Raw genomic sequence first — 25,894 nt, forward strand, 5'->3', positions numbered from 1 at the left:
ATGATTATACATAGGAGAGATCTGCATGTAATGGAGCAGATACATGCAAATCTATTTCATACATATTCACTGAAAATATTCTTAAAATCTAATAACTGCTGTCCTCACATGTCACCTTAGCAACACTGTCCAGGCTGTTTTGGCTCAAACAAACTCAAAAGTGTCCTGTGCTACCAGTAAGCCACAGGATCATCCCCTAAAGACTTCTTTTTCTGTACCACTTAATTTGGTTCAGCTCATGCTTGGCTATTAGAAACAAGACTAGTTCCTTTGATTTGGCTATAAAATTATCTCACATGCCTGCTTTTGCTTTGCAAGCACTTTCTTAAGCCTTAAAGTAATGGCTTATCTCATGCCTACATATCTTGTACAACTCATGAAAATATTCTGACCAAATCAATTTTATCAATGCGGTTTTAAGAAAAGCTGAACACACTAATGGCCCTGTTTACTAAGGCGCGTTAGCATTTTTAACGCGCCTATGATTAGCACGCGCACTAACCATGTAGGCGCCTACAGGGATATTGTAGGTACATACACAGTTAACACGTGTTACAAATGTTAACGTGCGTTAAAATGTTAATGCACCTATACCACGGCTTAGTAAACAGGGCCCTAAGTCAAGATTCAGAACTTTATGTGATAGAGTTACCTCTGCCTATATCAGAAATCTTTGGAACTATGTTTCAGGCAATGGATTTTTGGCAACAGATTACTCCAAGCTTTGCTTATGGTCCTGTCACAGCCAAATAGACCTGCTCCTATGTAATAAATTACACAGCTACAATGTTGCAGAGGCTGAGCTGAAGGCACCAAAGACACAGGCCCCCGCCACTCCCAGGAACATTTTGGTGACAAAATTATTTTTTTCACAGACTTGAGTGTCAGGTTTTTTTCCCCGTCAGTAAATTTACTGATGGTTACCAACTGTTCTTACATCTCACTGTTCTTTTCCCTTAATTACATTAAAGCTAGCAGCTTGCAACCTTTGATGCCTGCTCATTTCTTGACTATTTATGGAATCATTAATTTTTTAACCATTCCCTAGTGTGTACATCACATGATACAACAATTATTAATTATTTCTTTTTTTTTTTTTTTTTGGAAAATGAGTTCCACCATTCTATCCTACCAACTTCCCGAGCTGAGAAAAGACCAGCATACTAGACACCTCTGGCTCACCTTCCTGTGGTCCTGTGTGAGTGGCGACATTCCCTGCTACAGCAGATTCTCCATGTGAAACAATGGTGACTTTGATTTTGGCACGTTTAGCTGATTTGCTGCTGGGGGTTGGGCTGGGGCTTTGCCGCCGCTTCAGTTGTGCTCTGCTGTCCTCTTTATCAGCTGTTTCCAATTGTTCTGAAGAAACTGGAACTGGTAGTTAAAAAAAAAATATGGGAAACAAATCTTTTCTGTTTATACACTCTATAAGGATACCAACAGAAGTGGACAAAGCATTAAACAGAAAGCATCATCAATAAAGTAAAAATACATCTTGAAAGTATACTGTTGATTTTCTAAAGCACTGAATAACATCTGAATAGAAATGAAATGATGGCAGGAGGCTGGTGGCCATTTCAGCTACTGGCAGTCCCAGAATTTAGTTCTGTATTCTGAGGGCTGTAGGTAAGACTACTAGTGATATTACTATTTCACATCGAAGGAAATTTTCAACAATTAAAAAAAAAGTTTAAATTTATGTTTCCATCTAGTAGATTCATTAATATTGTTTACGTCAAGAGTCCTCCAACTCCACATAAAATGCAGGTCTACCCACGATGTGATTTACTATAGCTGTTTGTCAACGAATGCAGCAGACTGCACAGGTGCTATTGTAAAATTAAACAAATATATATATTTATACATCCTCCTAAATGTGGTAGTTTTCAGAACAAATATTTTATTTTTTCTTGAGAAGTGTTTTGTATTGCATGTTAATCCTCTAACCCAAAATTAATTTGTTTACATTTTCACACTTACATGATGACTTAAAATCAGAGAATCAAACATGAATTACAACTATAAAAACTGAAATTTTAAAGCACTCTTCAATCAAGCTTCACAAACAAAATGTGTTAAGAATGGGAAGAAGAGAGGAGAGGATGGGACAGAGACAAGATGTGAAGGCAATGAAGAAATACTACAGAGTAAAGAGAAACAAGAATGGGGAAGAAGGGAGAAAGGGAATGTGGGCAAGCGGCTGAAAGAAGCAAGGAGACAAAGGGAATGGAAAATTAAAGATGCTCTTAACACAAACCAAGGACAGTTTCACCAGTTTGCACAGCATTAAAGCTCTCCTAAAAACTGCAACCTGAGAAGATGTATATAAAGCATAGAAGACAGCAGAGGAATATAAGCGGGAGAAACAAAAAAAAAAAAAAAAAAAAAAAAAAGAGAGATACTCACCAAAGATACATGAGGAGTTGCCAGGAGGAAGAGTCTTCCTCACCAGCATGTTTTGTTTCAGAAAAGCAGCAAACTGGGCTGAAATGAATCACAAAAAGAATTACAGCATCAAACTCCATCTACAGGGTCTGAGAGACCTTACTCACAAATGGAGCTACTTCATCAAACCTCACCTAATACCTTACTCATCTAACAAGGTTTAAGAAATCTCACTCACAATGATTGTAGCATCAAATCTTACCTGAACAGCCACTTATAAAAAGCTACAGTAACAGATCCCATTTACAGGATCTGAGATACCATATGCAAAAATAGCTACAGTTAGCATACTTAACATCAACTATCTGCAGGATTTGATATTCTGCACCTATGTACAGCGTTATGGCAATGCTCATCTACAGGGTCTCTAAAAATTTTCAAAATCTCTCTGGTCTATTTATATACATAGAGAGGGTAATATTCAAAGTATTTTTACATAGCTAGGCAGATATTTACCTGCATAAAAAGCTTGTCTGAAAATTGTTCTCCTTTCTACCCTCTGATTCAGTGCAGATAAAAACACTTTTATATCCAGGGGAAAAGGGATGGTATTAGGTTGGGTTGCAGTAGGCACGTGCAAAGTAGGTGGATAAAAAATAAAACAAAAAAACAACCAGATATACCCACCATCATGATTTTTCAAAGGAAGACTGTACAGGGCGTTTATCTTTAAAAATTATTTGCACACAGTCTTAAAGTATCCCCAGATTCTATTTTATGTCCTTGTTCTAACTGCCAAACTGCTGCATTCAGGCTAGGAAGGGTGAATTTGCATATAAACTGTACTTAAATCCAGATGAGAGAGACAGTGTTTTCATATTTTCATTGTTCTCTCTAATAACTCTTTTCCTTGGTTCATCTTCCTATAGTGTCACAGGAGTGATCAACCTGCAGACAGCGATATTTTATGAAAAGAAACCCTCTTTTATTGTAACTATCATTTAGGACACCTCTAGGGGATTTGATAATGTACAGCAAAATTCCAAGTCATAATTCTTAAGCACTATTCCTCAGAAACAAACATGACTGTTTCTAAATGAAAAACAGCCAGGCAATAACAAATATCTTTATCTTCTAGACCAAAAATACACTTAAACTTGTTTACTCTAGACCTGCTATTCCAACAGCTCTTTATCCAACTTATAACCATCATCTCAAGTATACCAACATTGTGAGATTTAGCTGAGCTTAGCGATAGTTACCCATGCTCATTTAATCATTCTCATAAGTGTAACTCCCCAATCCCTTATTTGCTCTGTCTTCAATAGATTGTAAGTTCTGTTGAGCAGGGACTATTTCTTACATGTTTGTGTACAGCACCAAGTATATCTAGCAGTTCTATAGAAATATAGCAGTAGTAATAGTAGATAGATCTATTTTATATTAAGAGACAAGAGTGGAAAACATTTTTCAGAAATGGCAGAAAGAGCACTCAAAGAAAACCTAAAAATTTCAAGTATGCATAAAAAAATATGTCCGATTTAAGCACAGGTGACACACATCTGACCAGCTCTATGCAAAGGTAAAGACTGAAGTGGACATGACAGCAACAGATGGCACACAGCACGCATGCATGATGAGCCTACTCAAAAGCTTCAAGAAAATCTAAGAAGTAGCGTTTTCTGAGCTGGGCTCTGTCAGTGATGCCACCAATGGTATGAGGACTTGCTATCCTGCTTGTCCTTAGAGAAAATGATGCTTTCTCAGAGACCACTCAGTTTTTTTGGCTCCTGTCAGATAGGTGGCTTTGAGAGCAAAGATAGCCCAGTTTCAGTGTCTTAACACATGCTCAGTACAGGAGAAGAGTGCTTTCTTACTTGCAGAGGTAGAATATGTATTGCCAATCTGAATTAGGTCAATTTAACTGGCCATCTGATTTCTGCAAACATTTAGAGAAGACTGATAAGTAATTCTTCTCATGGACAAACCAGGAGACTCTAGTGTGGAGGTCACAACCCAGGTGTGATGTGTTCAGGTCAAGAAATCTCTGTGGTTCTGTACCAAAGGGATGAGTTCCTGAGTGTACTGATTCCACTAGGATATTAAGATTCATCATGATGTCTCACACTGAGACTAGTCCATACATTTGATATAGAATGCTGTGATCCTAAGACCCAACTGCCTCTATGGTTCAGGTTGCACATCTATTAACTCTGCTTGACTTTCTGCACTACAGTCACTATAGTCTGGAGCCTTGTTGGCAAGAGGAAAGCCATGGGTCAGGGCCACGTCTGGCACAGCCCCTACAAATTCCAATTGAGGTATTAGGCTCAGAATGTGTTTGGAATAATTGAGAATGAATCCTAGCAACTCCAGCACTTAAGACAATGTTCTGAATTGATGCATCCACTCCTGCCTGAGATGTGCCCTTGATCAGACAAACATCCAAATAGAGAAACATACAAACTATAAGGCTGTACAGGAATACTGCACAATAGCAGGATTTTTCATAAAAGATCACAGAGTTAATATCGGACCAAAAGACAGAGACAACACATGGTGCTGGAGGTGCTGTTTCCCTACCACAAATCAGAGATGCATCCAGGATATCGGATGTAGCTCAGTGAGTATGTGCAGCTATTTAACAGTATTTATATGCCATCTTTGAATCATAATAAAGGTAGCTTACAGGTGTTATGTAGTAACTACAAATCAGAGTCATAAATTAAATAGAATAATCCTAATCCAGACAAAAATCCTAAACCAGTTTTGCTGTAACAGCAGCTACCTTCCCATCCATCTTCTGAAATAGCTTCCTTCAGATCCAGAGAGAATAGCCTATCTTTTGTTTAGCACACCACAATGTCAGCTAGGATAACCATCCTTAACTTTTCTTTCCTGAAGAATTTGTTCAGATATTAGGTCTGTGGTGGGATGGGAAATACCTGGAGTAAAATCTTTGCCATCTTACTTGCAGTAAGACAGGTTTAATTGCTTTGATCAGTAAGAGGAAGCAGATTTTCAAAATCAATAGGTCCTGGAATTTAGAGTTAATTCATTCCTTAAGTTTCAGAGGATACTCCAAACAGACCTAAATTTAGCCCTCCCCACATCTGATGGACCCAGCTATCAGAGATCACAATGGGCCACAGTGCATCTCAGCCTCCTTCCCATAGGGAGGTTTTCCAGAACATGGACTACAGTTTTTGGATTCACAAATACTTAAGGTGAAAACTCATTTTTGGTTTTCAATGGGTGGCAGTGTGAAGATAAGAGTCAGCTAGACCATTAGACAGTAGAGAGATTAAAGAGGCACTCACAATGAACAAGGCCATAATATAGAGACTAAATGGATTATTTGCAGTGGTCTTTACTGAGAATATCAAAAGGGATACCCATTCTGGAAATGGCACTTAATGGTGAGGATTCAGAAGCATTCAAACAAATCTTAATGAACCCATGAAATGAAATAGGGCAAACTGCTAAGCTAAATACTATCAAATCACCTGGAATAGAAGGTATACACCCCAGATTACTGAAATGTATGACCCATACCCAAAACTCGAAAAAGAAATTAAAGAGACCTGCTAATAGGCTACAACTTACTATCATTAAAATTGTCTAGATTACCCGAAGATTAGAATAGCCAATGTTAACTCCAATTTTGTAAAAAAGAAGTTCGGGACCTTTTCTAAAATACATATAAGGACACCAGTATCTACAGAGAGCACATCGATTTTGTAATAATATACAAAGGAAAAAAAATTGTGGCATCACTGGGCAGCTTCCATGTATAAGTGCTGGTACTTATATATAGAACAGGCATTTTCTCAATCTCATGTATAAATGCTGGCATTTATACATTCATCCTCTAATTCTAGGTAGTTGTGCACCCAAATTTGTGAACTGCAAGTAAATTTGCATGTGCATGTTATAGAATAAGGTCAGTTGTGTGTGTAAATTTAATAACAAGCAATAGGCTATAATTGGCCTTAATTGGCACCAATTAGCAGTCATGCACATTAATTGCCCTTAGTTGCTATTCTATAAACTGTGTACTCAAATTCCAAGGTGCGCAACTTTAAGGGTTGGTGTGGACCTGGGAGGGACATGGATGAGTTGGGGGAGCATCAGGCTGTGGGGACAAAAGTAGCCCTACAGAACTGGCCCTACAGCAAAGCACTATGATATCTTGTGAACCTCAATTCTTACAGACTTAGGCCATGTCAGTTTTCATGCACAGGCTTGTTCATGCAGTAGGCCTCAAGCACATTGCTGACACAGCAAGACTAACAAAGGCAAAAATAACTGAATAACAAATTAAGTGTGCCGAGCTGGGGACTTTATGGCCAAGAGAAAAACCAACTATGGCATCTGAAGCTGGGCACAGGGAGAGCTACCATGTGCTGACTAGCCTGGGTCTCTGCTGCTGCTGTCCCGAAAGGGAGAACATCTGACATCCGAGCTGCAGTGCCAGCATATACCAAAGGAATTCAACAGCTCCCTGACTGCCTCTGGATCCAGTGTTTGTGGAGTGCAAGACTGTTGCCATCTGTCAGGTTGAACTGTTTTTCTTTTCTTTCTTAGTGCCTTGGGAATCAGGTGTCCTATTTGTTCTAGGGCTAGTGTGTGTTATCTTTGCTCTAGCTTGACAGGTACATACATTCAAGGTTCTACCATCATTTTGGGTAATCCTGCATGTGCAGTGTCTCTGATTTACATTGCTATTATTGCTGCCAATATATCTAGTAAAATAGCTTTTCTATTTTTCCTATAATATCTGAGCCTTGTGTCCTTTTCTTTCAGTGCTTATTTTGAAATGTAATGAACTTGGATCTGTGTGAGAAGGAAGTACCTATCTAATCCCAGAGTGCTAATTACCATTACTTGTCATTTCTGTTCTTCTCCCGTTTGCCGGTTCTCTACCTGAAGCATGGCAATTGTGTTTGGTTCCCACAAGGCAGTTAGGAGATCAGGTTATAGAGTACTAGTACTTATGCCAACCATTGTGCTGGCGTTAAGTTGCACTTACCATGCATCATCCTAGCAACCCTCTGAGAATTTATCCCACAGGGTGTAATTCTATGAAGTGCTAACATTTAGGCACCAGTTACATGAATAAATGTTAAGAATACTAGCATAAATGCATGCATGTGAGCACACACTATGGTGGTGGATATATATCTATTAACTCTTCTGAATAAATATTCTTACATAATGCGCTATCTTACAGATGGGCAGAATGTGGATGGGGTCCACATTTGCATGTGTAACATACAGAATGCTATATATTATACACATATCACCATCACTTATATGTGTGCACTTAAACCAGCCCTAAAGCTGGCGTAAACATGTGCTCCTACTTAGATACGATAGGATTCTATAAAAGGAAGTAGTTACCTACTTTCCTTTATAGCACAGGAATACTTAGCAAATTACACCATAGTGATCTTATTTCTAAAACCTATATGAGTAAGTGGCACCAATTACCTTATGTAGCCGCAAAAGGCTTTTTTTGTTTTTTGGCTATAATAAGACAATATTCGAGATGCAGTCGCACCATGGAGCGATACAAATGCATTATAACGTCCTCATTTTTGTTTTCCATTCTTTTCCTAACAATACTTAACATTCTATTTGCTTTCTCGGCTGCCACAGCACACTGAGCAGAAGGTTTCAACGTATCAACAATGATGACACCTAGATCCCTTTCTTGGTCGGTGACTCCTAACGTGGAACCTTGCATTACATAGCTATAATTTGGGTTCCTCTTTCCCACATGCATCACTTTGCACTTGCTCACATTAAACGTCATCTGCCATTTAGATGCCCAGTCTCCCAGTCTCGTAAGGTCCTCTTGTAATTTTTCACAATCCTCTCGTGATTTAACAACTTTGAATAACTTTGTGTCGTCAGCAAATTTAATTACCTCACTAGTTACTCTCATCTCTAGGTCATTTATAAATAAGTTAAAAAGCAGCAATCCCAGCACAGACTCCTGGGGAACCCCACTAACTACCCTTCTCCATTGAGAATACTGACCATCTAACTCTACTCTTTTAACCAGTTTTTAATCTTTAATACTGTATTTTTGACTCAGCCTTAACTGTTATTTCAAGGAACTTTTTTTCCTGGCTGCAACTGCTCTATTGTGTGATAACTGATTTTCTGTAATTTGTCAGATCTCAACTATAGTATTATTCATCTTATAATTACTGTGAACTCTAACTTACTCATATAAACAAGTTACATTACTGCAGCGGTATGTGCTAGCCAATTCTTTATCACCAGCTAGATTTTCACCACCACAATTTTGATGCCCATTTGCCAGCAGCAGCAGAGAGAAAGAGGCAAACCATTCCTTACTGGAATGCACACAGTAAAGTGACTAAAGAGGCAAAAAGTGGAACATTCACCCTTCGCACCATCCACAAATTCCCAAACTCGACAAACACCAACCAAATCATCATCAGCCTCAAACACAAACAGATCTACTTCTCTACCTGACTCCACTCACCAAATCAAGGAAATGGGTTACACACTATGGCTGGCCTACTACCTGATAATAACCTGGCTAATTTATCATCAGACAGATGTCTTCAGCAGTACTCAAAACATACCAATTCTGATAACACAAAGCCTGCCCACAAAAAACAACCACGATAAGCCTCTTTGCTAACACCTGACATAGAACTACAAAAAGGCTCATTAGACAATGATAATAACGGGATCAAACGTCAGTCCAAAAAGACTGCATAAAACAGTATACCGGTTCTACACTGCCAATACCCATTGGATATATCAACGCAAGGTCCATTGTAAACAAAACAGAAACCATCAGAGACTGGTTAGAGGAGGAACAACAGGGTCTACTCTTCATAACCAAAACATGGCTAAGATCCCTTGAGGACCCAGTGATCAGGCATATATGCCAACCAGGATACAAAATCACACACAAAACCCAGGCCACTAAGAGAGGGGGCAGTATCGCCATCATCTACAAATCCTTCTTTAATCTCAAACTCACATCAGACTCATAACCCCTTATCTGGAAATCATGACTTGTAAACTCAACGACCACATACTCCAGGGAAATATCTGCTTTACCCTATTCTACTGCCCACCTGGAAAGTGGACAAATTCACAGGATGATTTCATGGAGTTTCTCTCAAACATCTACACTCACAATGACAGAGTGGTTATACTGGGTGACACTAACTTACACTTGGATTGCCAGAATGATAGGTACACCCAAGACCTAATAGATTTCCTGGACACATGGAACCTCTACATACAACAACCATCACCCACAACAATGGACACCAGCTAGACATGCTAGCCTACAGACTCAAAAACCGTCACGAGATGAAAATTAGAGATGCACTATGGTCACCAACCCCATGGTCAGACCATTACAAACTAACATTCATGCTGGAGTGGCCAGAACAGGATAAAAAGAGAACCCATAACGCCCAACTCAACTCCAAGAAAACAAGAGGAAAAATCGATGCAGACCAATTCTGGCACAATGCAAACCAAAGCTGGGTGTTAGACCAGCTTGATACAACTACCTTCCTGAATCAATGGGAAGACGAGAGTCGTACAAAACAGCACCGGAGAAGTTTAAAAAAAAAAAATCACTATAGGAGAACAATCCAGCCCTGGTTCAACCAGGAACTATCAAAGATGAAAAATGTATGTAGATGACTTGAGAGGAAATGGATTTGCCACAAATCCGATGAAAGCAGAGCATAATGATGCAAAATGATCCAAAAATACAAATCTGAAATCAAGAAAGACAAAGTTAAGTATTAAGTAGGGGGCATCATCCTAACCCCCATCCCAAAAAATAACAAAAATCACACGAGACATTATATACAACTACAGGCCTGTGGCTTCCATCCCCCTACTTACCAAGGTAATGGAGGGCATAGCCACAAATCAACTCATGGAATATATGACACACTTTTCCATACTGCACAGCTCTCAGTTGGGCTTCTGCCCAAGCCACAGAGCCATGATCCTCCAATTCGACATGTCATCAGCTTCTGACCTGGTAGACCATGGGCTGTTACTAAACATGATAGACAACACAGAAATAGGGGGCAAGGTCCTATCCTGGTTTGAGGGATTCCTAAGCAGTAGGAAAAACCAAGCCGGGACTGCACAGGCTTACTGTTGCTACCATCTGCTGAGACTGAGAACAGACTGACTTTTAGTGGACTGCACAGCTCACTTGTAGGCTTATCTGAAACTCAGTAGTTCTTAGTCTTCATCTGCTGGTAGGAGTGAATAACCTATCTGTGCTGATCTAGAGGGATGTTATGGAATTTACCATTTCCTCTCTTCTACCATAATTTCAAAGAAGTAAAACAATCAGATCACTTGGTCCCACACCTGCTCTCCTTAATATCTCCCTTCCCCTCCCCCAAGCAATTTGAGATTCAAAAACGGTCAACAGGGACTTGATGTGAACCTAGGGACTCAGCAAAAAAATGATCTGTATAGGGAATATGGGGCTCTATAAGAAATGGTTATTAGCTATCCAATACTCACAATATAAAGGATAACCAAAGGCATAGGTGCTGCAACTCCAGTGATGGAACAGGAGAGAGAAGCAGGAAAATGAGTACTCTTGAGGTACTGGGGACTCAGAAGAACAGACACTGAAGCTCCAGAGTAGAAGTAAAGAATTCCAACTGAAGATAGTCACTGAAGACTTAGTGCAAGGGTAACAGTAACATGGACACTAGATCTCAGTATTTGGTATACAGATTTCTAAAAAGAAAATGGCTACTGGAGACCAAATGTAAAATTATCCAAGATCTTAAAAGGAGAAGAGGCACACGGGATTAAGGGAAATGGGACTTGATTTACCGCCTTTCTGACATTTTTGCAACTACATCCAAAGCGGTTTACATATATTCAGGTACTTATTTTGTACCAGGGGCAATGGAGGTTAAATGACTTGCCCAGAGTCACAAGGAGCTGATGTGGGAATCGAACTCAGTTCCCCAGGATCAAAGTCCACTGTACTAACCACTAAGCTACTCCTCCACTTGGGTTCTAGCCTCAAGAATACTCACACTACACATATCTCAACTGTTTCTACACACAAAATACATGCACCTCTCCCTCTCTGTCACATATTCATAAACACTCTACCCTTCCTCAACTGAACTGCATACACACGGTATTTCTTATTTAGCAGAATTTGTTATACTGCTCTTCAGATTAATATCAACACTGTGTACAATATCCAAAAGTAGCAGAAAGTCACAGAGTTTAGAATTCAGCCCACAACAAAGATCAAATAATAGGTTTAACGACAGGAAGGAAATGTAGTGTACAATTCAAACCAGATGACCAACCTATAACTGGGTCAAATGTGGAGAAGAGCATCTTCCAAGGCTAGAGACCTAAAACCTTACTTGTCATGATTTTAAAAGGAGAAATTAGATCTTACCTGCTAATTTGCTTTCCTTTAGTCCCTCCGGACCGGACCAGGATTGGACTGATGGGTTGTGCTCGCCTACCAGCAGGTGGAGACTGAGAAAAACTCTGACTCTAGAGAGCCAATAGGAGCCCTGGCCATGTGACCTTAGCCTCAGTATTTGAATAACAAAGCAGGAAAGAAAGAAAGAAAGACCATCTGTGCCGTATGGAATCCTAGCAGCCACAAAGCACTCGGCAATGCCAAGTATCAGAGCTCACCAACAACTCTTACCAGAGAAGTGGTATGGCCCGATTTGTACTACAGCTCACCAGCAACTCTCACCAGAGAAGTGGTATGGCTCCCTTGTATTATAGCTCACCAGCAACTCTCACCAGAGAAGTGGTATGGCTCACTTGTCTTATAGCTCACCAGCAACTCTCACCAGAGAAGTGGTATGGCTTACTTAAAGTTTCACATATATATACTAGCATGGCTTACTTAAAAGTTCACATATATATATACCAGCAATTGGGTACCCCAGCAGCTCTCACCAGAGAAGTGGTATGTCCCTTTTGTAGGAAAGCTCACCAGCAACTCCTACCAGAGAAGTGGTATGGCTCACTTGAATTAGAACTCACCAGCAACTCTCAGCACAGAAGTGCTAAGGACCTCAAAGTTCTATACATATATAGATATATAAATATATACATACATATATAGATAGATATATAAATACATACATACACATATATTCCAGCAACTGAACCCACCAGCAACTCCGACCAGAGACGTGGCATGGTCCACTTAAAGTCCTATATATGTACAAGCGTCTTTTTTTTTTTTTTTTTTAATACCCCGTTGAAAAAGTGACAAAATATGGGAGGGGCCTGGTCCGGTCCGGAGGGACTAAAGGAAAGCAAATTAGCAGGTAAGATCTAATTTCTCCTTCCTTAGCGTCCCTCCGGACCGGACCAGGATTGGACTGATGGGAAGTACCAAAGCAGTAACCTTAAGGGAGGGACCCTTTCAAACCCCTAAGCATCTCCGAGTTGCATAGATCACCTCCTGGCAACAATGAACATGTAGAGTGTATATCAATCAAAAGAGAATGAAGATAAGCTCAAAATGGCACCGTACAAAATGTGCACCTAGTGCACCAAAAATCGCTGTGCGAAGGAACGAACCCCGCTTCTCAAGATGGAGCATATGTTATAACACTCTCAGGAAATTGTCCCCCAGTGAGTAGACAAATAGAAGGTATGAATTCCTTAATACGTCGAGATATAGTGAGGCCGAAACAATGGCAACCTTACCTTGACTAGAAGTACCAAAAGGAAGGACCAAATAGCTTGTAACAGTTCTCTAAATATATAAGATCTGTTTTAATATGTAAAGCATATATAAAGCATATAATTTCCTGTGATCTTGAACGCCAGTAGAAGAGTCCAGACCAGTAAGAAAAAAGTGATTGGAAAAGATGAAAAATGGGAAACTAAGGTAGAGTGAAAAAGAAATACCCAGGTGAAGAAGTACCTCTTACCTAGACGTACTAGCTGATTGGAAAAAAAGAAAACCTGTAAGAGAGAAACTTGCAGTCCTGACCCTGCTAGCTGAAGCCATGGCTACTAACAACAGTGTCTGAAAGGAGAAAGAAACCTTAAAGGAAACAAGATGATTTTGAATCATCGTGCGAAGAATAACACCCTGTCCCTCTGACAATGTCACTAAGGCACAGAGGCTAAAAGCTGAGAAGAGAATACTGCAACTACAAAAGATGCCATCCTGCTTAGCAAGGCTGAATGCCTGTCCCAGACTGAGAGCATGCACCAGCCTGAGCAAGAGAGAAACAAAGAGGCCGGACTGGGGCAGAGAGAAGGTCCTCTAGAGAAAACAGAAAACCCCCTCGGCTCCATAAAAAGTCAAGATGACAACCTAAAAGGCAGCCTGGTATATCTGCAAGGAAAAACAAAAAACATAAGGGTTACGCCCCTGAGATCCAAATATCTAAGCGAAATGCCCGACCTGAAGAGAAGGCCACCATGCCAGAAGGGGATGGCATGCTACAGGGCTGGTCAGATGGTAGATCCATACAAATGACTCCCCTTGAATAAACAGACATCAGCCATGAAAATAAACCAAACGTCAGTGCGGATGTGAACCCACCTAGGAGGCAGGACGATTAGAGTCAGAGTGAGAACCGAAGCTGGGCCTCCCCGATGACATCTCACTGCACTGTTCGCTAGATTACCCCTTAGGCAGCTTACAGAGAAAAGTGAAAACATGCAAAAATAAAATGACATACATGTCAATCGTGTAAAGGAGGGCACATGCAAGCCCTGTAAAGAAACAGAATGACCAGATAGTAGAACTGTCCGAGGAAAGGATGTACCTTCAATACACAAGAAGACCAGAGATCTACCAGGGGCCTCAATACGTAGCCTAAGAAGGCAACAGACCTACCAGGAGACCGAAGACCATTCTGAAAGAACATAAGCTAGAAACAGTCCTGCCAGAGAGCAGGATTGAGTCTTTGAAGTAACCTAAGATGATAACAGTCCTATGAGAGTACAGAAAGAGCATTCCGGACTAACATAACATGGCAACAATGCTGACCAAAGACAGAGTGCTCAGAATAAAACGCTAGCCCTCAGGGATACCTCCTTGCTCCGAGAGCGACTGACAGTCCCCTAGTTGCAATGTAAAGAGACCACATGGTAATCCTGAAAGCAAACCGAATGCCAAGAGCCAAGAAGGAAAAAATTAAGTTGCAAAGTAAAGAGACCACATGGTAGTCCTGGAAGTAAAACCAAATGCCAGGAGGAATGTCCTACTCAACTAATGCCGAAAAGAAGAGCAGCAGTCTCGGGGAAAAAAAAAACAAAAGGGAAGCTGCAAATGCTTCAGAACACTCAAAAAGATAAAGAGCACGGGAGTGCAGCTCATGAGACTGCAAAAGGCAATTGCCCAGGGAAAAAACCTTGCAACTATGTCGCATGTAACCCCAAAATATTGTGGAGACTGCGAAATATTTAGACGACTCTTGACCACCAGTACTAGGCATCCTGAGAACCATAAAAATTGCACTTCTCGGTCTGCGACTTGCTGACTTGTCGACAAGAGGTTTTTTTTTTTTTTTGTTTGTTTGTTTGTTTTTTTTTTTTGTTTGTTTTTTAAATAGCTAGCTGACTCGCCATGAGTGAAGAAGAATCTCCCCTTTTCTGAGGGGTAGCATAACTATGATGAACTTTTAGAGACTGGAAAACAGTGTTGTGAAGGGACATTATTGCACATTGTGAGCTGGTCACCCTTCCAGGACCCAGCCCGGGCGGACCCTGCTTAGCTTCCTTCACACCGGGCTCTATCCTTCTCAGAAACTCTCCTAAGAGAAATATGCAGAAAAGTTTGTATCAAAAAATGTGCTGCACGAAGCTTCACTATGGATCGAAGGCTTTCATGAAAAAGACTTGAGACTTTGAGAGCGCTCTTGACAGCATTTAGAATTGAAATAGGAGGAAGGAAAATTCCTTCTTAGGAACTAGGTTCTTGTGATAAAGATTTGAGACATTGAGAGTGCGGATGACGGCAGTGAGATTCCAAATAGGAGGAAGGGAGATCCATTCTTAGGAACTAGAAATTAAAATTGCATTCGGAAGAATCAAGAGAGAAAATGGTCTAAGATCCAAGAGTCTATGTAGGGAACCCCTACTTCACATGCCTTGCCGTGAGAGCGATAGAGAAAGGAGGCGAAATGAAAAGCATAACCATCTAAAAATAAAACCGCAAGAACTCCTGGACAGAGGAAATAAGAAAATGACTGTCATGTAAGAGTAGCCTGCAATTATGATTTCATGACCCAAAGTTAAACAGGTGAGAGTGGCATGTACCTATGATAACATCCTTACTGCCCCCATGCCTGTGGAAGAACAAACGTACAGCTAACATATAGGAAATATCCTGGTATGGAAAGCAACCTAAGTGCAAAGGCATAAAGTATAAAGTACTACATGCATCAACCTTCTCCTACAAGAGCACGCAACTCTGGAACGCACTGCCACGCGGCAGTGGGATACAAATGCAAATAAATAAATAAATAAATAAACCTTTTCGAAAAATGCTATAACAAAAAAAACACAACTGTGAACTACCTTCCCACAGTCACATTGGAGCCGACTCTGTGGGTGCTGTGGGTGCTTGAGCACCCCCGATATTGAGAAAAACTCATGTATATGTCCAGGGAGGGGTCATTTTCATTGGACTTAGCACCCCCAATAATTTTGAAAAGTTGGCTCCTAGCCCACAGACAAACGCCACCCGAGATTATAAAGAAACAAACATCAAACAGGCTGGCCAAGTAATGTATATATAGTGGGACACAGACATACAGGAGTCCCAGAAAGAGAAATAAATTACTAAAACTGGGACCTGCACCCAGTTCTGTAGCCCACCTTTTGATGCTGCTTTTAACTCCTAACCCTTATTCACTCTGTTCAGGACCCTTATTTTAAACCTGCTCACTTTAAAATCTCCTTATCTCTTGTTTGTTCTGTCTGTCCTAATGAGATTGTAAGATCTGAGGAGCAGGGACTGTCTCTTCATATTCAAGTGTACAGCGCTGCGTTTTTCTAGTAGCGCTTTAGAAATGATAAACAGTAGTAGTAGCAGCTTCAGAGACTGTAGTGCTGACTATTAGGCTACAGCAACCAGCTACTCAACATTAAAAACATAAAAAGCAAAGAAATGACCCCCCTAAAGAACATAGGCGACTCCTGAGAAAGATCAGCCCCAAACGGCCCGAAGACGGCGAAAAAGAAAGTCCCGACGCACCCCCCAGCGGCGCACAATATTTACAGGAGCCGGAAGAGGAGATCCCCGACGCTGGCATACAGCGCGTTTCAGCTTCTCGGACATGACGGTAACGCGCGTGCGCGTGCACGCGCGTACCCGATTCGCGCCAAAATCTCTTTTTTTTTTTTTTTTTTAAGCCCTGCTCCGCCGAACAAACCGCTAAGGGAAGAACACAAACGGCAGTGCTAAATAAAATACAGCTCAACTCAAAGAGGGCTGAAAACAAAATGCTGCCGCTTACTCTTTTTTTTTTTTTTTTTTACACAGCTGACTCACAGCATTCCCATGCAAACAGAGCTGTCTGCTCATTCAGTCAGTGGGGACAAGTTGTCTTTCATTTTTTTTTACACCTAAACTCCTCCAAATTACTGCTGCCTCTTTTTTTTTTTTTTTAACCAGCTAGATAATATAGACACCTAAAACAGCCACCAGAGCTGCCTGCTCGTTAAAGTAATGGGGAAAACTCAGCTGAAGAGTAATAGAACAACACATAGCTGTCTGCTCGTTAGAAGCCGGGGGATGTAGCTTATCAGATTTAATTTTCTATAGTGGCTGCCTCTCCCAAAGACATACACCTTTCTAAACAAAGGGTAGTCCTTCCCAGCTATGTATGGGAGATGGGGAGGAAGGGGGGAGGGACCCGGAGACATCCGAGTTTGACACCCCCAGAGGCTGTAAAAGAAAGGAAAAGAAGTCCCTACCTGACCAGCGTCTAACAGAGAATTCCTAGGCACAGAAGAAGAGGTAGCAATGCTGTTCTTATTGTAAACCTCTAAAAGAGAAAGAGAGAGACTAATGGGCTCGCTTCCTACCTGCTGGGAGACTGAGAAAATACTGAGGCTAAGGTCACATGGCCAGGGCTCCTATTGGCTCTCTAGAGTCAGAGTTTTTCTCAGTCTCCACCTGCTGGTAGGCGAGCACAACCCATCAGTCCAATCCTGGTCCGGTCCGGAGGGACGCTAAGGAATAAAGGTTTCAGAAAAAAAGCTGTCTCTTCATATCTATTTCAAATTGCTTATGAAAACTTTCCTGACATATAAATAGTGGCAGTACATTCCACGAAGAGAGGGCCAAATAATTAAAAACAATATTTTGAGAAGTATCCAGCCTTAAATGCCTCTGCAATACATATCACCTCCAACATCCCACTCTACTACCTGCACATACTGTGCCTGTAGACACAGACTTGTAGAGATTCTGAGGGGCATAATCGAACGTCGCCGGCCAAATAGATCGCCGGCGATCTATGTTGGCGGCGGCGCTACAGCTGGTCGGAACCGTATTATCGAAAAAGATGGCCGGCCATCTCTTTTTTTCGATAATACAGTTTAGCCCGGCCAAATGCCTTGGAGTTCGCCGGGGTTTGAGATGGCCGGGTTTGTTTTTCAGCGATAATGGAAAGTTATGTCGGCCATCTCAAACCCTGGCCAAATTCAAGGCATTTGGCCGTGGGAGGAGCCAGCATTTTTAGTGGAGCTTAGTCAAGATCGGGAGGCGGGGCTGGTGGTTGGGAGGCGGGGATAGTGCTAGGCAGACTTATACCGTCTGTGCCAGAGCCGGTGGTGGGAGGCAGGGATAGTGCTGGGCAGACTTACACGGTCTGTGCCAGAGCCGGTGGTGGCAGGCGGGGCTGGTGGTTGGGAGGCGGGGATAGTGCTGGGCAGACTTATACGGTCTGTGCCAGAGCTGGTGGTTGGGAGGCGGGGCTGGTGGTTGGGAGGTGGGGATAGTGCTGGGCAGACTTATACGGTCTGTGCCCTGAAGAACACAGGTACAAATCAAAGTAGGGTATACACAAAAATTAGCACATATGAATTATCTTGTTGGGCAGACTGGATGGACCATGCAGGTCTTTTTCTGCCGTCATCTACTATGTTACTATGTAGTGCACTGGCCCCCCTGACATGCCAGGACACCAACCAGCCACCCTAGGGGTCACTGCACTGGACGTCAGAAAAGCTCCCATGTGCATAGCTCCCTTACTTTGGGAGCTGAGCCCCCCAACCCCCCCCCCCCCCCAAACCCACTACCCACAAATGTACTGCACCCACTAAAATTGTTCCAGGGACCTGCATACAGCCTCTAGGACTTATTGCTGCTGTATAACTTTGGCACACCAGTTCACACCTGAAGACTAATCTCTCTGAAAAAGTCCTTTCTTGAAATAAGCACGTTTACTCACAGTTAACTGCAGATCAGAGGTTGTGACCACTGGCAAAGAGTCCCCTGGTACTAAGATTAGCAGTAGGTCAGAGCTGGCACAATGGTGTTCAATGCCCTCTTTCAGCACCATGCAAGGTAAGAATTACGTTCTCTAACGTGGGTAACACAGGAAAGGGAACTAAAACTGGCTTACTAAATGGCCACTACCGCATGGACCACAACAGGAAACAAAACAGGGCACACTCTGACCCAGTTAGCAGGGGGGAAAAGCACCATGGGAGTAGAGCCCAGTACCCTACACCCAGCACAATGCATTGCTAATGTTACTCTGCAGGGCACCTAACAGAAAAGGTGTCACACTCACCCGAGAGCCACATCGCAACCAGGGAAAGGCTGTCTGAGGATACAACACATTCTTCTGTCATGGAGGTGGGTACGGCATTTGAGGCTGGCATACAGGCTGGCAAAAAAGGTTTTTAGTTTTATTTTTTTAGTTTGGAAGGGGATTGGTGACCACTGGAGGAGTATGGGGAGGTCATCCCCCATTCCCTCCAGTGGTCATCTGGTCAGTTGGGGCACCTTTTTGAGGCTTGGTCATGAAAATAAAAGGACCAAGTAAAGCCGGCGAAATACTGCTTAATGCTGCTTTTTTTTTTCCATTATCGGCGAAAGCCGGCCATCTGGTAGCCACGCCCATGCCCGCCTTCGCTAATCTACTGACACACCCCCTTGAACTTTCGCCGGCGAAGCGACGGGAAAGCAGCGATGCAGTCAAAAATGCTGCTTTCAATTATACCGATTTCGCCGCTTTTAAAAAATCGCCGGCCATCTCCTGATTTATGTCGGAAGATGGCCGGCAATCACTTTCGATTATAAGCTGGTCTGTGAGTACAAGCTACTTCCATGAGAATCTTAATATTTTCCCATTCTTATGGGACAGATTAAGGTTAACAATTGCCTAGTTAGGATTTTCTAGTTTGCTGCCTTTATTTTTTCCTGAATACCACGCTGTGGCATAACCCCACAGCTACCTCATCCTGACCCAGTGCAGCACCTGTGCTGTCCTACTACAGGTTACATAAACATGACACATACCGAAGGATACAATACACGGAACAATGCAAAGTAAAGCATTTGTCATGTGAATGGGAAGCACAATAGCTTTCAAGGACTGTTACCTTGGGCCTGTTTGTGTGTCAGAACAGGCCCTGTTCTCTGCATGTGTGTCTTCAGTAGCTGGGTGGTGCTAATCTGGGTGGTCTTCTGCGCAGGTGACAGACCAGTCATTTTAGTCTTTGGGCTGGAGGCAGGACTACTGGATACACTGGACATGTCCTTCCAAAATGTAGAAAAAAAGAAAAGATGTCTGATTCATTCTCAATATGAAAACACAAAAGGTCAATATTCAAGGCTTACAGGGGATGAAAAAAATGGAACCATCCTAGAGAAAGCAACTATAGCAGCAATTTATGACACTGTTATAGAGATGTGTCCATTTTGCAGGGCACATCCTCAGGCTACCATACAAACGCCCAGCCAATGTGTTATGCAGTGGACACCAGGAGGAGGCAAATGAAAAAAAAAAAAATAGGGGCTGACCATATACCATCTGGTGAAGCAATTTCAAACAGGATCAGGGAACAACACTGGGAATCACTTGGGACAAAGCACAAATCACACAAAACAGCAATGATTGCAAGTTGCTGGCAGCCCACTGCTCCAAAAAGTGTAGGAAGAGCAAAAACTAAATTTAATTTCACTCGTCAGACTCTCCAGTAAACAGTTTGTAACCTTTGTACTCAAGAATACAGCTGTCTGAAATTACAGAAGGCCAATCAGCCTTGCTATAGAACAGTGATGGCGAACCTTTCAGAGACCGAGTGCCCAAACAGCAACCCAAAATCGATTTATCGCAAAGTGCCAGTACTCATTATGGGCAGGGTTACCACATATGACTCCACCCCTATGATAGCCACACCCCCTACACCAGCCATGGCGCATATAAACAGACATCACTGAAAATATTATACTAGTATAGAAGGAAAAAAATAACATGATTTTTTTTCATTATAAATCATTTCTGTAAGCTGTTACAGCTCCAGTATACCAAGTGCAAAATAAGACAGCAGACATATTCTAAACACTAAAATGAAAATAAAATGATTTTTTCCTACCTTTGTTGTCTGGTGATTTTGTTTTTCTATCCATATTGGTCCAGTCTCTGATTCTGCTGCTATCTGTTCTCTTAACTCCGTTTCCAAGTCTTCCTTTCCATTTATTTCTTTACTTTCCTCCTTTCGTCTTCATTTCTTGCCCTCCATCCATGTCCAGCAACCCTCCTCTCCCCTCCAGCCACCCATGTCCAGCCACCCTCTTCTTCCCTCCAGCCACCCATGTCCAGCCACCCTCCTCTCCCCCCTGCCCTCCCTCCCAGCACCAGGCTGCCCTCCCTCCCGGCACCAGGCCGCCCTCCCTCCCAGCAACCAGCAGCACCCAACATCAGGCCTCCCACCCACCCAGCAGAAGCACCCAGTAGCAGGCCTCCCTCCCACCCAGCACCACCCAGCACCAGGCCTGCCGCCCTCCCTCCCTCCCAGCACCAGGCAGCCTCCATCCCTCCCTCCCTCCCAGCACCAGGCAGGCACCCTCCATCCCTCCCTCCCAGCACCAGGCAGGCACCCTCCATCCCTCCCTCCCAGCACCAGGCAGGCATCCTCCCAGCACCAGGCAGGCAGGCAGGCACCCTCCCTCCCACCCAGCACCCAACATCAGGCCTCCCACCCACCCAGCAGAAGCACCCAGTAGCAGGCTTCCCTCCCACCCAGCACCAGGCCTGCCACCCTCCCTCCCAGCACCAGACAGGCAGCCGCCCTTCCTCCCTCCCACCACCAGCCGTCCTTCCCACCCACCCAGCACCCAACATCAGGCCACCCAGCACCAGGCCTGCCGGCCTCCCTCCCAGCACCAGGCCTGCCGCCCTCCCACCCAGCAGCACCAAGCCTCCCTCCCACCCAGCACCAGGCCTGCCTCCCGCCCTCCCTCCAACCCAACAAGTATCAGGCCGCCCGCCCGTCCTCCCAGCACCAGGAACCCCCTTCCTCCTGTGAAATTTTAAAAGCCTACCGTTCCTCGGGGTTAAAGCAGCGTGCAGCGCCGGCAGCGAAGCGTGTGTTCTTCGCTCGGCGCGCCTTCGGTCTTCCCTTCGGTTTCTCAAGCTCTGGTCCCACCTATGAGGGGGCGGGACCAGAACTTGAGAAACCGAAGGGAAGGCTGAAGGCGCGCCGAGTGAAGAACACGCGCTTCTTCGCTGCCGGCGCTGCACGCTGCTTTAACCCCGAGGAACGGTAGGCTTTTAAAATTTCACAGGAGGAGGGGGGTTCCTGGTGCTGGGTGGGAGGGAGGGAGGACGGGCGGCCGGCCTGATACTTGTTGGGTTGGAGAGGGCGGGAGGCGGCGAACTATTCGGAGGGAGGGAGCGTGGGCGGACCAGCGACAGGCGCGCATGCTAAGGGAGAGGGCTCTGCGTGCCCTCTCTGGCACGCGTGCCATAGGTTCGCCACCACTGCTATAGAAGAACATTCTCTAGAATGGAACAGGGATACTAGCTATGCATTCTGAATTCAATCAAAATTCTGCTCTGGATTTTGAAGGCTGCTAAATGCTTTGGGCCTCTGCTTTCCCTGGGAAAAAGATGAAATCCCGTGTCTCATGTGGCAAAAAGGTGTAGGAAAATGTCTCTTTAAAGACTCAGAATCATCCTTGTGACAAAAGGATGGTGTACCAGTAGTGACTGCAGCAAGAAACCGAAGTGCTGAAAAGTGGTCCTTAATTTGAGCTCATTGCTTTGACCTTATTTATCTACCTGAAATTTCTAATCCGCACTATCGCCAAAAGGTCTACGTGGATTACATATCTAATATCCATAAACCCTTGCTACTTTTACATGACTAGTATAAGATATTATTTAATTAATTTCATCTATGCCTGTCTCCCCTTCCAATTTGTCCAGACTTTTTTTATAAGCTTTCAGGAACAGGAAGGTTTTAAGTTCCTTCTTAAACTCACTGAATCCTTGAATCTCTCATAGCTTTACAGGTAAAGTGTTCCATAACACTGGGCCTGCTGAATAAAAAAATCATATTTTTATACTCCTCTAGTCTAATCATATGTAAAGATGGTACATACATCACCTTGGGTTGGTAGATATGTAACTTTGTCAGTAGAACAGTAGATACCTGACCAGTCAATATTTAAAAAAACAAAAGATTTAAAATTTTATCCTACACTCCACTGGAAGCCAGTGAAGTTTTTTCATTACAGGAGACATGTTCGTAGCATCCACTAGCTGTTAAAATCCTACCCATGGCATTCTGAGCCACTTGCAATGCCTAAATTTGTATTTTTCTTATCCCAAGTAGCAGGCCATTACAATAATCAAAACATGGGGTGATTATACATTGAATCACTTTACTGAAGTTATCCCGAGATAAGAGATTCTCAGCTGCAGGGCATGCCTATACATCTAGCCTGCACATCTTGTTCTGTCCCCCGACAGCCTTACACTAGTTTATAGTATGGCCCTAAAATGTTAAGGCCTTTTAAAGCTTAATATCTGTAAAGCCTTAATGTCCTAGAACTATTAGCTCGGCACACCAGCACACACCTGAAGCCTCTTTATTTTCTGAAATTTCCTTTATTGAATAAATATAGCTAGTTTACTCACAGTCAGATGATCAGAAGTATTGCCCCAAGACAACAGAGACTCTGTAATTCTGAGAGCTGAATCAGTGGTTGGAGATAGAAATCTGAAGGAAAGCAGCTTTATTGCAGAGATTACTGGAGAGGTGGGAAAATAGTTAAACAGATGCAAGCAGTTCAGAGCTGGGTGGCTGGAATGTGCAATATCTTATGAGAAAGAATGAATGAGATAAAGAATGGGTTACAAGGGGTTTTAGCAGGACAAGTGCTGTCTGAAGCAAGATGGAGACAGCCTTATGGCCAAGGAGAGGTCAAGAAAGGGCTCACACAAGCCCAGGGAGGAGGAGGAGGACAGCAGCGACCAATAGGGACAGAGACTGCCATCAAGTAGCAGGGGGAATGGTCATACCCAGCTGATCTCTTAGGACAGAGATAGTAAGAATGACCAGGAAATGATAGCAGGTAGACAAAAAGAGTCAAGCTTGGCTGAGAAAGAGAGGTCATCTTTGCAGGAGAATAGACCAATAGTAACAGAGTTTATACAGACAAGCAGGGGTGACCGCATTACATATGAGACTACATTACACACAATGCATTGCGCTCATATCTCTGCAGTGAAAACTGCAACAATAAAAATCTTAGAAGTGAGAATTACAGTAAAGGCATTGAACACATTTTAGGGCCACACTATAAACTAGTGTAAAGCTGTCGGGGGACAGAACACATCTGTCCTAAGGTCTGAAACTAACTGCCACGGCAGAGGCTCTTCATGACATATTGAAAGAATCATAGCCAACTTGACCAGATACTTTCCACACTCCACTCCTGAGCCCAATAAGTGAATAAATTCTTCTTGCTTCTACTAAGGAAGAAATTCAAATGTTCAGTACTGAACATTTTATCAGATGCTATCCTTGGTTCCTGTATAGCATTCTGATAGCACTTCTTTCCAAAACAGAGCAAGAAATGCGAGTCCTTCCAGAGGTACTACAGACAGCAGATACAACAACAGTTAGTGTGGATACTGGGGCTTCTTGAATTTGGAAGCCTTCTGAACACAATACCTCACATTCCTTTCTTGTTAACTGGAAATACAGACAAGGTGATCTCTCATATTCTTATATGTAGAGCTCACAGATCTGGTGAATGTGCCAATACCCTTAAGTTCCTTAGGTCCTCTGGGACCCTGAAATATTTCAAGAGACCAAACGTCAGTGCCATGGGTTTTCCTCCTACCTCAGACTGAATAGCTGTTGTCATTACCTTCACAAAATTTGAAATGGAGAGATCCTTGGATGTAGATTAATACCCTGCTGGAGGAGATGAGCTACCTCAAAGGATGCTTATGTGTCTCCTGATAGACAAATCACCAAATCCATATGAATAATCCCAGATACTCAAATTGAGAGCTGTTGAAGAAATATGAAGATGTCTCTCCCTGCCAGTCATGTCCAATGAAGAACTCCCAGATGACTGGTGTAGTCAAGGCTCTGAGTCACCATGGGGCATCAGAGAAACTTCACTCTCTGATGTACCCAAATTGACTTGGTATATTCTATGTCAATGCTAGTGCATTGCTTTGAGACATGTAAACAAGTCAGTGATGATCAGAGCTACAAAGACTGAGGAGCAATCATACTATCATCTGAAGGCTGCCAATACAACCAAAGCAAGACAATTGGCAGTTTCTCCTTAATAATGCTGATGACGGGAGAGAGCTGATTTCCTGGATCATCAGAGAGGAAGTTATCAATGACTGGGTTATGGACTCCTGATGGTGTCTCTGAAAAATGATGGAGTTGCTTTTGAAATCCCATAGTTATTTGCATTACACTTGCAGAGGTACACAAATATGAACTCTTTTTATAAAAAGTTAAATGTAAAAGAAATACAGCCCATCAAAAATTAGAGGGATACTGATCTCGGGCATTCTCCATGCATCAAAAAACTGTGCAAGCTTCCTTCTGCAGAGCTGTTTAATTGACTTAGCACAACAGTTGTGTACTTCAAGTCATAACACTCAAAATTTGCTGTTGGCATCAGAACAGTCAGAGACAATGGAAGAGAGGATCAAGCAATGCACCAAGAGGAATTTTGCTTCATGTGTTGAGCAAGTGCTGCTGCAAGGTACTTCCTGAATTTCACCTCAAAGATAAATAGATAAAACAAAAATCAAAACGATCCAGTAGCTGAATGATCTTTGTTGGGATGCTTCAAAGGGATTCTATGGCCTCAAGCTGGACTGCAGAACAAAGTACTGCAATTGCTCATCTTAAGAGGTAGAGTCATATCAGCTACTTCATATGGGTCAGATGGTACACTCTAGTATCCCTCTGATCCATGCATCAAGGAAGACCTACACCA

General features: G+C 42.8%; 1 protein-coding gene across 3 annotated transcripts in view; it reads right to left on the reverse strand.

Moving 5' to 3' along the window:
* Positions 1-25,894, reverse strand: part of KANSL3 (KAT8 regulatory NSL complex subunit 3) — a 144,471-nt gene that overhangs the window by 46,287 nt on the left and 72,290 nt on the right. For all 3 annotated transcript variants that reach the window (XM_030201649.1, XM_030201648.1, XM_030201647.1), the window contains 3 exons: positions 20,011-20,167; positions 2,407-2,484; positions 1,183-1,374 (listed from right to left, as the gene is read on the reverse strand). In XM_030201649.1, coding sequence (XP_030057509.1) covers positions 1,183-1,374; positions 2,407-2,484; positions 20,011-20,167 — 427 coding nt within the window. The remainder of the gene's footprint in view (positions 1-1,182; positions 1,375-2,406; positions 2,485-20,010; positions 20,168-25,894) is intronic.

The sequence above is a fragment of the Microcaecilia unicolor genome, chromosome 4, assembly GCF_901765095.1.
Source record: "Microcaecilia unicolor chromosome 4, aMicUni1.1, whole genome shotgun sequence".
NCBI lineage: Eukaryota > Metazoa > Chordata > Amphibia > Gymnophiona > Siphonopidae > Microcaecilia > Microcaecilia unicolor.